The 12,202-nt window shown below is 34.0% G+C and overlaps 1 protein-coding gene across 1 annotated transcript in view; it reads right to left on the bottom strand.

Moving 5' to 3' along the window:
• Nucleotides 1-12,202, bottom strand: part of KCNH8 (potassium channel, voltage gated eag related subfamily H, member 8) — a 373,663-nt gene that overhangs the window by 126,500 nt on the left and 234,961 nt on the right. Inside the window, exon 6 of the mRNA XM_011933727.1 lies at nt 2,431-2,588. Coding sequence (XP_011789117.1) covers nt 2,431-2,588 — 158 coding nt within the window. The remainder of the gene's footprint in view (nt 1-2,430; nt 2,589-12,202) is intronic.

The following is a 12,202-nucleotide window of genomic DNA, read 5'->3' as shown; positions in this document are numbered from 1 at the left end:
TGGTCAAAAACTCTGTAGGAATTATATTATGCCCATTTTATGGATATTTTAGAGTTAACTTCCCCAAGTAAGTTACTCAGATGGTAAGTGATGGAACTTGGATTCATACTTCTGCCCTTTCTACTCTATCAACCTTCCTATGTCTTACTCATAATTTTATCTCTTATAAGTGCCTTTTACAGTGATACACATACTAGTTTTCAAAAAGCATGTGATCTCTACTTAAAAGAACTGCCACGAGCAATTGTGAGCACAGCCAAAGCCAAAGCCAAAGCTTATGCAGTTCTGAATCTCACCTACGGAGATGCATTAACTGGACACATTTCAGATTTGGGAGACAAACACCTTTTGTTATTTATTTGTTTCTTTTTTTAAGTCTTTGTTGTAAAAGAGCATAACCCATAAGTTATTCCTCATAACTTACATTTGCCTGAGAAGAAGACATAATACCCTGTACAAGCTTTTCTGGTCAAATATTACAGAATATTTTGTCGTGACTAACTTGTTTAAGAGGGATAATGAATTTAGGTGCCAGCTTTTTCAATGCTCATACTCACTCCTGTGAAAAGCAGAACAAGTATCACTGAAAACAGATTTCTTCCTTTCCCTTTTTCTTTTTTTTTTGACACAGATGTTGCTCTATACCTTGTATTATTTATAAAGCATTTGTGTTAGATTACATATGATTGATGAAAAGAGAGCAGAAGTGTAGTGAAAGTATATAAATATTTAAAATTCGTCAAACATGGAAATTAGACTTTAAGACATTTCTTCATCCATATTAATTTTGGGGAATGAGAATGCTAATGATATAAAAATGTATGTTATATATACCTACAATGTAATTATATATTATATATACATATTTAAAATACCTTATTTGCTCAGTACTCAAATAAAAATGGGACATAAAAAATGTATTCACTTTTAGTAGCAAAGCGGCAAATTAATTTAAAATGGAATTGTATTAAATAATTAATGAACAATTTAAAACAATTTGCCAGGGGAATTTGGAATTTTTTTAACCTTTTGTGAATTATATGCTTATTCTACAGTCTTGCAAAAATGTGGTTTGAAGCCATTACTGTTTCATGATAGTACACTTATCTAGTCAAATTCAATCTTAAAAAGCACTGTAGAAAGCCTGGATAACAATTCAATGTAGCAGTGATTGATATATACTAGATTTTTCCTGGGAGCTTTCCTTCCAGTTGAGTCATAAATGTTTTAAAGATGTTGGCACTATCAACTTCCCAACTTAAAAAGAAAAAGAATAAAAAGAAACTATTGTACAGGCAATTAACAAATGCACAAGTCTGCACTATCAAGTTGGGATCACAATTCTATATTCATTCTGAAGTTAATAATAAATGTATTTGAAACTGTGATTATTGTGTGTAATATTTAAAACTATGCCTTTAAATTTTTGAAAGAGAATATGATTTCTAAGAAGCACTGTCAATTGAATAGAATATCTGCTTAATTTGAACTAATGTTTAATAAATTTTTACATGCCATAATTGGTTACTCTAGCAGAAAATTGCATTACTGCTTCACAAATGGCCTCCCTAAAAGTTTCTTTATAAGGGAGCATTTAATACTTTTAAGAATATCAATCATCATATTATAAAAATGGCTACTACTACAAGTGATATGCTTTCTGTCCTGTGAGGCTACATAAGGGTAAGGGATTTAGAGCAAGAAAAAGAAGGTACCAAGATTCATGCAAATTCAAGAGAACTCTCAAGTTTTACATTAGTCATATCATTTAGGTTTTTGCTACACCCAACAGTTTTACAAGGACTTCTAAGAAGTGGTTGAATTCCTTCATTTAAATTCAACAGTCCTCTCTATCTTGATCAGTCTTCAATCGGTTTTGCCAATGAGTAACAACATACCAAAGAAATAGAGAGTTAAGGGTCATAAAAGCAGAAAAAAAAATCTTCAAACTCTCTAGCAAATTCTTGAGACAAGCATCTGCCTAGGTAATATAAAGTGATGCTTAAATTCCTACAGATGATTTCCTTCAAGTCTGTATAGCATTTTCTATATTCTTGTATAAGTAAATGTAATATGGGAAGAAATCCATTAATCCTCAGATAAATCTGTAAATATAAAGCAATTCCAATTAAATCCTTATGGAATTCAAAAAAAAAATTTGTTTAGTGGGTCAATATTTATGATAAATTCAGCATTTCTGTGTTTCTTGGCTCTGGGTATTTATAAAAGCAAGAACAGGTAATATGAATGTCAAAAGGAAATAACTTCATCAACTGAAGAATCTGGCCTGCATATCACTGGGCATCAGGGCATCTTTATTGAAGAAGGTACAAAACCCTGGAAGCATAAATCGCCACAACCATTTAAAACCTAAACATGGGAAAAATAAATCAACCTTAAAGGCCATGTGGCGGGGAGCTCTTTACTCACCACTGTGACGTTGAAAGCATACAGGAGATCAAAAGGCAGGGCAGCAATTAAATCAATGATGAACCAGGTTGTGACATAGTGGATGCAAATTGATCTTGCTTCAAAGATAACTTGGCCAGACTTGCTGACATAAGTTGTTCGGAAATTTAAAATAATATCTGCTTGGGAAAAAAAAGATGGAGAAATAAAAGGAAGAGACAGAGAAGAAGAAAGAAGGCAGGAAAGACAATGAAAGAAAGAAGAAAGGAAGGGAGACAGGCAGGCAAGCAAGCAGGAAGGAAGGGAGGAAGAAAATTGTAGAAAATTAAATAAAATTAGGCAAATGGCAACCACTTAGCCTAGTTCAGATTGATAATATCCAACATATTCTCCTCTACAGATCCAGTTCAACTCAACAGATACTGAAGAAGGGTGAAAGAAGTAATATTTTCTGAGCACATAATATGTTCCAGACATTAAGCCACATGTTAAGATTATTAAAATAAATAATGACAGCAATAGCAACAATAGTCATCACTTACTAAGTGTTCATTATGTACCCGATACTGTTCTAATAGCTTGGCATAGGGTATTTCACTTATTCCTCAGTACATCTCCTGAAGTAAACAGTGTTACTCTGATTTAAGAGTCAAAAATCAAGTCTCAGGAAGAAAAAGTAATTAATCCAGAATCATATTGCCAAGAGTGGCAGAGTCAAGTTTTAATACAGATACAGGCCGGGCATGGTGGCTCATGCCTGTAATCCCAGCACTTTGGGAGGACGAGGCAAGAGAAATTGCCTGAGCTCAGAAGTTCGAGATGAGCCTGGGCAACAAAACGAGACCTCATCTCCACTAAAATTCAAAAAAATTAGCTGAGCATACTGGCACATGTCTGTAGTCCCAGTTACTCCAGAGACTGAGGTGGGAGAATCACTCGAGCCCAGGAAGGTGAGGCTTCAGTGAGCCATGATTGCACCATGGCACTCCAGCCTGGGCAACAGATTGAGACCCTGTTTCAAAAACAAAAACAAAAACACCCACTAAATATAATCTTAAGTCTGTATTCCTTATTTTATATAATATTACTTATTTCCATGTATAAAAGTTTTACTAATCTCTGTGTTGATATGGAATTTAGCCCTGCCCTGGAGGCACTCCTATTAACAAAGTACTGGTAGTTTCTTGTGTGAATTTCTAGGTTAAATTCTATTTTAATGAAAGATGTAATTGCTTTCAATCTTTCCCTGTTACCGAGTGTTTTACAATATATGAGGTCTCCTGAGTGCTGATCAAATGACATCCCTATGAGCTTCCAACAGCCCTATGAGCTTGAAAGAAGACCCTGAGCACCAGAAAGGAACACAACTCAGCTGACACTTTGATGTCAGCCTTTTGAATTCCTGATTGGAGGATCCAACTAAGCCATCCCTGGACTTCTGACATATAGCAACTGTGAGATAGTAAATGGATGTTGTTTTAAGTTGATAAGTTTGCTATGCAGCAATAAAAACTAACACAATACTTACGTCATTTGATTCTCAGGATAGCCTTGTGAGGTGAAATACACAGGAGTTATGACAAGGCAGATTAGTATTAATGTAGATAACATATAGGTTCTTAGTATGAGCCCAGCACAGTTCTAAGTCCTTATCATCATAATCTCATTGATGCCTTACAACAACGCTAAGAGGTAGTCATTTCAATCCCAGGTGAATTCCACTGCACAGTTAAAACGCTATTGTGGCAAAGCACCACCGGACCATGGAAGCATGGCCACCGTGAAGGAGACAGGTCAGTGGAATGCCGTCAGACTGTAAGAGTAGCACATGAACCTTCATTCTTCCTCTTTATCTTTCTAGGCTCATGTACTTCCGTATTAGCAATGCAATTTAGTGCCTCAGACCACCCACTTTGAAATAAAGCAAAGATTTCAATTTCATGTTTTCTAAAAGGAAGCACAGGTGAAGCATTTAAATTCTCATGAGTAAGAAAACCCAGAGTTGTTTACTGAGCCCATTAGTGATGTTTGGTTTCTGCAATATAGGCTAAGGCAAGCCCATAAGTTCGTTATAAAATTAAAGGGGATAAATTCCTTGAATAAGTGGCCATGAGATCTACCACAGTTTTCACACAAAACCCATTGCCATCGTCCATATACATACCAGTGGCACTCCCATGAATGGAAGAATGAATGAAGTGAATGACCTATGGTTGATTGATACAGCAACATTTTTAAAGCTATGTGGTTAGTTACGTGTTTGACTAAAGAACAAAATAGTGGTTCCGGCTTCTGAAAAAAAAAAACCAGGTATTTTCTTGGATAAGTCATTACAGAATATTAGTTTAAAGAGCTTTTTAAAAAACAATTTATTATTCAATTGAGTTAATGGAATGAAAAGAAATATGCCAAATTTAGGTTTAAAAAGAAGTAATTATAAGACTTTTATACACAAAAAGATAATAGTAAAAGAATAAAAGATTTTAAAACATCTATACAAATCTACGTTTGACATACTTGAAAACTTTTTGGTTTATTTTCAGGGGGAAAACTTAGATATATATTATTTTCTAAGATTTCTAGGTCTATGGTACACTTATAAAGTGTATGGTATACTTGCAAAGACTGTATGTTTATCCAATCAATATTATTTTTTGGTAGCTGATATCAAAGCAAACAGCTACTTTTGACATACTCATAAGAACAAACATAGTTCTAGTATATTTACAAAACACTTTTTCACATTCATTAATTTGAATATTTCCCATGCCATCCTCTCAGGTGGACTGCTATCACTTGCATTTTAACAATGACACAGGAGATTTAAGTAAATTGTTTGAAGTCATGCAGATAGTAAGCAACAGAGACAGAGGATGTCTTTTGACATTCAATCCCATTTTCTTTCCATTATCTAAATGATCACTGCACTTCTAAATATATTTTAGAGGAAATAACAATAGGTCAGTGCAAGGAAATGCATTTCTGATTGTAGTCCTTCGATCAAATTCAGCATCAGCACTACCCAGGTAAAATAATATTAAATTAGGGTCACACAATTAAATGTGGTGAGATGAACTGTCTTTGATTCTGAAGTACAAGGGCTAAGCTTTCGTTCAGGGATAACAGAGAAGTCGCTCTGTTTTCTATCCAGTGGTGAGGATGTGGTGGTGGTGTTCACGAACCAGGATAACTCAGTGTTTATAAATATTTCCTTCCATTTAAGAGAACTGTAGAGATGGTAAGTACAGATTCTTCTTTGAAAGTGAAGGAAGCACAGAATAAAAAGATTGTGATGAGGAAGAGCTTTCTAGATCTGGTGTCCTTCATGACAGAATCATAGAAACAGAGTGGAGCTTCACAAACACTGAATGCAGCTACTCCTCCCCCTGTAGCTGTCTCACTCCCTTTAAGATTTTTTTTTTTGGCTAATTAAGTCAACTATTTATTTAAATATTACAATAAGAGTGTGATCTCCAGACAATCCATAACCCATCTGAAAAGCAGCAGTATAACTTTCATTTTTGAGAGTCTAGAAGCATAAGTATAATATTTTTCAGCCTTATGTTGAAAAAATACATAGAAGTGTATTCACTAATATCTACAGTTTTATATGTAATTTTCTTGTTAATATCATTTATGATCAATTTGCACAATTGTCCATAAGTACAAAACACACACACATATACACACAGTTTAAATTTTCAAGAAATTTCAAAATCCATAACAAATTAACTCAAAAGGATTTTTCACTTAGAAACCTTAATGTCTCCATGTGCTTACATATGCATAAATGATCCTTTATGGCGCAAATGAGTAAATAAGCAGGATAATAGAGAATTACCATACATACTCTTTGCGGTTTATAGAATTTCCAAAAAACTCATCATAATATACCCACCCAAAAGAAGCAGAATATAATTGAATTATCTAACGCTTCAGATGACAGTTAATTATTTTGCAGAGTGATCAGTTTGCCTTATTGTATTTGAGTTTTACATAGAATGATTAATAAAAGACAAATAATCAAGAGAAAAGTGTGTACATATTCTATTCCATACTGTTAAGGCAGCCAAAAGTGAGTATTTCACTTATAAGTATTTCACTTATGTCCCACACTAAATGTCTATTTATGTGGACTAAAAAGCAGAAAGGTTAAATCCATTTTTTTCTAGTTTGATTTCCTGAAGAACTATGTAACTAAAAAGCACAAAAAAAGAGGCTAAATTTAATATGGCATAATTTAGTAGGGTTCTTTACTTTATTAGCATGCATGACAGATGGGAAATAATTTTAAAATCATATTGGCTTACTCGTTAAAAAGTAAATTAAAATACAATACTGTGCATGAAAGCATATGCACCACATACAAATAATTAATGTCTTCATTTAGCCATTTCTTTAAAAATTAATCAATGTAGTACAGTGTGGGTGGAGAGATATTTAATTAAACCAGCTGCCAACTAATATTTAAGGATACTCTGTTTTTTTCATTGCTTATGAGGCACTCTTTCAAACACAGTACAATATCACAGCAAATTTGAGCTAGAGAGTGTGGGACGAATGAATAGAGAGCTGATTAATGAAGAGAGGCTTGAGGGACTAACAATCCTAAGAATAATTGCAATTGATTGCCAATATTAGTGGATGAGAGTTTCATATCACTTGACCGTTGCTCATCTTGTCAGATTTGTCCCTCTTGCTTACCTGAAGTGAAAGATTAATGGAATAGAAAGAGCAGCAGGCCCAGTGAGAAACAGCATTTAAGAACAACTACATTTAGGAGAAAAAATGAAGCTGACAAAGGGCAATCAGGTAGATTGAGGTGTAGTTGATGCTGGTATTGGCTTTTGCTTTGTATCTGTAGGGTCAATTATTCATAGTTGCTTTAGTTGGTGATGTCCATCATTAGGTAGTTATTTTTTCATGTTTTAGAAAAATTTTCTTTTTTCTATTGATACATGACCAATGTACATCTTTTGGGGGTGCATACAGTATAATACATTCATATAATTTATAAAGATCAAATCAATATCCATCACTTTCTTACTTTTCTCAAGTCGGAGGAAATGTCTTCTTTCTCATAACTTCCTTTCCTTTATTCTAGTTTTGTTCTCATCAGTAGCACAGAATACATTGTCCTCTCCCAGCCCAAAGCTCTTTCTATAAATATCTGAGATCAGCCGTCAAGTTCATCTCTCAGTTCTCAGGTTGAATATCTTCATTTCTTTCAACCGTCTCTTACTGATACGGTTTCCTCTTCAGAGGCCTGATGATACTCTCTAGTTTGGTGGTTTTCACAAAAGCCTCATGGAAGAAAGGAAGGATTTGGGTTCTACCTCCACCCACCCAGCCTTTCCAATTTTCAGGCTGAGCTTTTATTCATTTTACATAGTAAGCCTCCTCGTCAATTTTGATTTTGAAAAGGAATTTTTGATTTTGAAAAGGAATTTTCAAGTCTTTAATACAATAAAGAAAAGAAAAGCAAAACCACTCTTGTAAGGTACTTGGAATTAAATTTACCATCCCAGAAGTGGTCTGGCCAGTGTGGGAGACAGGGGCAAATATCCCCAATTCCCACCAGCATCGTTTTCAGAGTTCTTGTTACTCTACAGCCTTGCTAACACTTGATGTTATAAAATTTAAAAATTTTTTGCCTGTTGAGTGGGATAATAATAATTTTAATAGTGTGCTTAGAATTAGTTTTAATACTTCTAGTAATGCAGCCTTATTAAATTATCACGGTTTAAAAAAAATCCTTTTATTACTATATACTGAAGTGAACTTTTGCCAACTTAAAGTCCCAAATGCTATTGTTTTTCATACATATTGGTCCTAATAGGCTGCTTGGGTTCTTACTGGAAGAGCTAAAGCATACATATATCTTTCAGCTTTTCAATATACTTAAGTATCACAAAATACTGCTATTGAGGACTTGTGTTCTTTGCCTTGTGCAGAGCCCCTGGCACTCAAAGATGAACAAGGCATCCAAGAGAAGCATACCTTTTTCTGGTAACCACAGGATTTCATAATTTCATTAATCTGCAATCATTCCAGCTGTAGATGCATAAACACACACTATCTATGATCTTGCTTGCAGGTCAGAGGAGACAGTGCACACTACCAGTGGATCTTTAATATTCCTCATTTATCGTCTACAACTAATTATTTGTGTTATATTGGTCTTGTGCTTTTATTTTGTTATATAAGTTTACCATATCAAAAGACTTCCATGTAACATGCCCACTGGCATGTGTAGAGACTATTTTGACTCCCTATATTCACTTTTTCAGTGATGTGTAACTCCAAATTAGATATTGAACTTTGGAAACATTTAATCATTTTTAATAAAAAGAATTTAATGATTAAACATAAACATACTGTAAAAACCTTATTTAATCAGTCTTAATTATATAAAGTTTTAACACATTCTGTTTATAGGTGTAGTTATTAGGTGGCAAAGTTTCCAAGTTTAAGTAAAAACAGAAAATATAAGAACTATCTAATTTATAATATCCAATCATGCAATTAAAAAATTAACAATGGGGGTTATGAGTTTCATTTGAAGTAAATATTAATTATTCAAGTTACAAAGCTTAGAACTAATGAACACTTGGCTGGATGCGGTGTCTCACACCTGTAATCCCAGCTCTTTGAGAGGTCAAGGCGGGTGGATCACATGAGATCAGGAGTTTGACACCAGCCTGACCAACATGGTGAAACCCTGTCTCTATTAAAAAATACATAAGCCAGCAGGGTGTAGTGGCAGGCACCTGTAGTCCCAGCTGCTTGGGAGGCTGAGGCAGAAGAATCGCTCGGAGGCCAAGGCCGCAGTGAGCCCTGGGATTGTGCCACTGCAGTCCAGCCTGGGAGACAGAGTGAGTAACACATCACTGGAAAAGTGAATATAGGGAGTCAAAATAGACAGTCTGTACACATGCCAGTGGGCATGTTACGTGGAAGTCTTTTGATATGGTAAACTTATATAACAAAATAAAAGCACATGACCAATATAACACAAATAATTAGTTGTAGACAATAAATGAGGAATATTAAAAAAAATTAACGAACACTGAGATGAGTAATAAAAAAGTATTAATATAATTGATGTTTGTCCCAAAATGAAATCCCACATGTATGCTCATTAGAGACGAAAATAAATTTAGGTTAAATAATATCTCTTATAGTAACATAGCTCTTTGCATTTTAATTATTACTATTATGGTCATTTTCACATTTGAGGAAAATAATATTCTCAGTATTTGTGGTAGGTTGTTAGTGCTGTTTACCAAATATTATGGCTCCTTATTTCCTGGAAAGATTATAGTTCCTTACCATCTGAAGAGATTAAGTGCATCCCTTGATTTGCTTTGGCCAAAATTGTAAGAACAGGGGTAACCTGGAACACTTTTATGAAAAGTTTTGAGAACCAGGGCATTTCTTACACTTTCTTTTCCTTGCCTTGATAATTATGGAAGCATATGGCAAGATGTGGATCTTCTGTCAGCCTAGGTGCCTGAGAGGTTACAATGGGCAGAGCCCATTGTACATAGCATGAGTGAGACATAAAACTTTACATTATATCCCACTGAGACACTGAGATTGCTTGTTACTGTAGCACACCCTAGCCCATCCTGACTAACAGGTGTTTTTGTAAAGCCATAGAGCAGAGTGGCTAACAGTGTAGAATCTGGAGTCCATCTCCCTAGGTTGTGGATCACTGGGCAGGTGTTGTCATTTTATTACTATTACTACTGCTATTACTACTACTCTAGAGGCTTCAACACTGAGGAACAGGGTCAATGAATGACTTAATCTAAGATTGCATAACATATTAATAGTAATATTTTCATTGTTACTTTACAGACCTAATATAGTGGTGTTAAAGTGACAACAAAATAGTAATAATAATCAAAGTAATATAGCTAGCATGTGTTAAATTTCTACTTTGTGACAGGAATTGTTTAAGTACTTTCTATGTATTAAGTATTTTGGTCATTGTGTAGTCACTTTAAAGTAGGCAATATGTCTATTTGATGATACATTAAACACTCAGACAATTAACTTGCTGAAGGTTACCCACCTGGGCAGTGGAAGAGCTAAAAGTTATACTTTAAGAGTCTGTCTGTATACTGCCACCAAAACATTATTTACTATAATTCTTACCCTCCTTCCAGCTCAGGAAAGAGATTCTTTTAGTAATATCTAAGTTTTTTGAAACTTAGTTAATTTTTAGAATCATATACAGATAACATTTAGCATTTAAACTATAGGTTTCCATGTACAAAATTGCTCAACATTTTTTAAAATGTTGTATTTCAAGAATAGCATATATACTGTAAAATGCACTAATATTAAAGGAACAGTTTAAAGAATTTCCCAAAGCTAACCATCTTTGTAGTCAACAATGGATTGAGATATAACTGGAACCAGAACTCCTTATGATCCTGTCTAGCCATTAACTTTCAAAACATAACAATTGTCCTGAATCTCATAGATTAATTTTGTTTAAATCAGTATGGTGTGTATGTCCATTGATTCTATTAATCCAATTGCTGGGTCAGCAAGTATGTATATATTCTAGTTTAATAGACACTGGCAAAGAGTTTAATAGGAATACTATATTAATTCACATTCTTACATGCAGTGTATGAAATTTCATGTTGCTCTTTATATTCCTCCAATCCTTGGCAATTTCTGATTTTTTTTTCCCTTTTTCTCCGTTTTAGCCATTCTGGTGGTAGTGAAGTTATTTTAATTTTCCTTATGATTAATAATGTTGAGCACAAACTACTTTCACATTTATATATTCTTATTTATGAGTATCAATTCAGAACTTTTGTCTAAGGAAAATCTCCCCCACCCTCAGCATTCTTTCTCATTTGCAGGAGTTGTGCTACATTTTCATATAAATTGTGTCATGTTCAGGTAATTTCTGCCTACCCCAAGGTCATTAAGATATTCCACTGTGATGTCTTATAAAAGCTTTATTTTTTAACTTTTATAATTTGTCTACAACACAACTACAATTGATTTTGTGTATGGTGTGATGCAAGAGTCAAGATTTACATTTTCCAGACAGATACCCAATTGATCCAGCACTATTTTTGAAGACATGATTTCTCCAAAACGTTGCAGTGGCACCTTTGACATAAATCAGGTGTTTATGATCATATATGTGCAGATTCATTTATGATCTCTGTATTTTGTTCCAGTGGCTTATTTGTCAGATGCTAGTTTTTCCACATTTCCAGCACAGTCAGAAATAGAAGTGTTCACAAACTATTTTTTAAGTACTCTCAAGAACATTTAAAACATAACTAATATATTTAACTTTAAAAGTAAAATTTAAATAAGATTTAGTCATAAATACGAGGTGTTCTATTAAAAGTGAAATAGAATAAAATGTTCTATATTTGAAATAACAGAACTATGCCCAATTAAGAGAAAAATAGATTCTCACTTAAGCACATTATGATTTCATAGTTATTTTTATGAACGCCATCAGTAGAAATTGCTCATATTTTTGTGTTATGCTAGAATTTCATTTCTACTTGTGGTTACAATAATTCAGTCTATTTTTAGTAACTGTGAACAGTAAAATCACAAAAAGATCAATAGCATCAAGCCACACCCATGTGATTTCGGTAATGTATGAGCTCAAGCAATAATGCCAAACTTGGCACTAAGTGCTCTTCACTGTAGCTGTGTTGTAATCCAGGTCACTGAAACCAAAAGGCAAGTTGGGAAGCAAAATGGGGTTTACATTTTATTAATTCTCCCCCAGAGTTACTTG

The sequence above is a fragment of the Colobus angolensis genome, unplaced genomic scaffold (assembly GCF_000951035.1).
Source record: "Colobus angolensis palliatus isolate OR3802 unplaced genomic scaffold, Cang.pa_1.0 Scaffold129, whole genome shotgun sequence".
Taxonomy (NCBI): domain Eukaryota; kingdom Metazoa; phylum Chordata; class Mammalia; order Primates; family Cercopithecidae; genus Colobus; species Colobus angolensis.
Note: the sequence above shows the minus strand (reverse complement) of the source record. Positions and strands in the feature narration are given on the sequence as shown.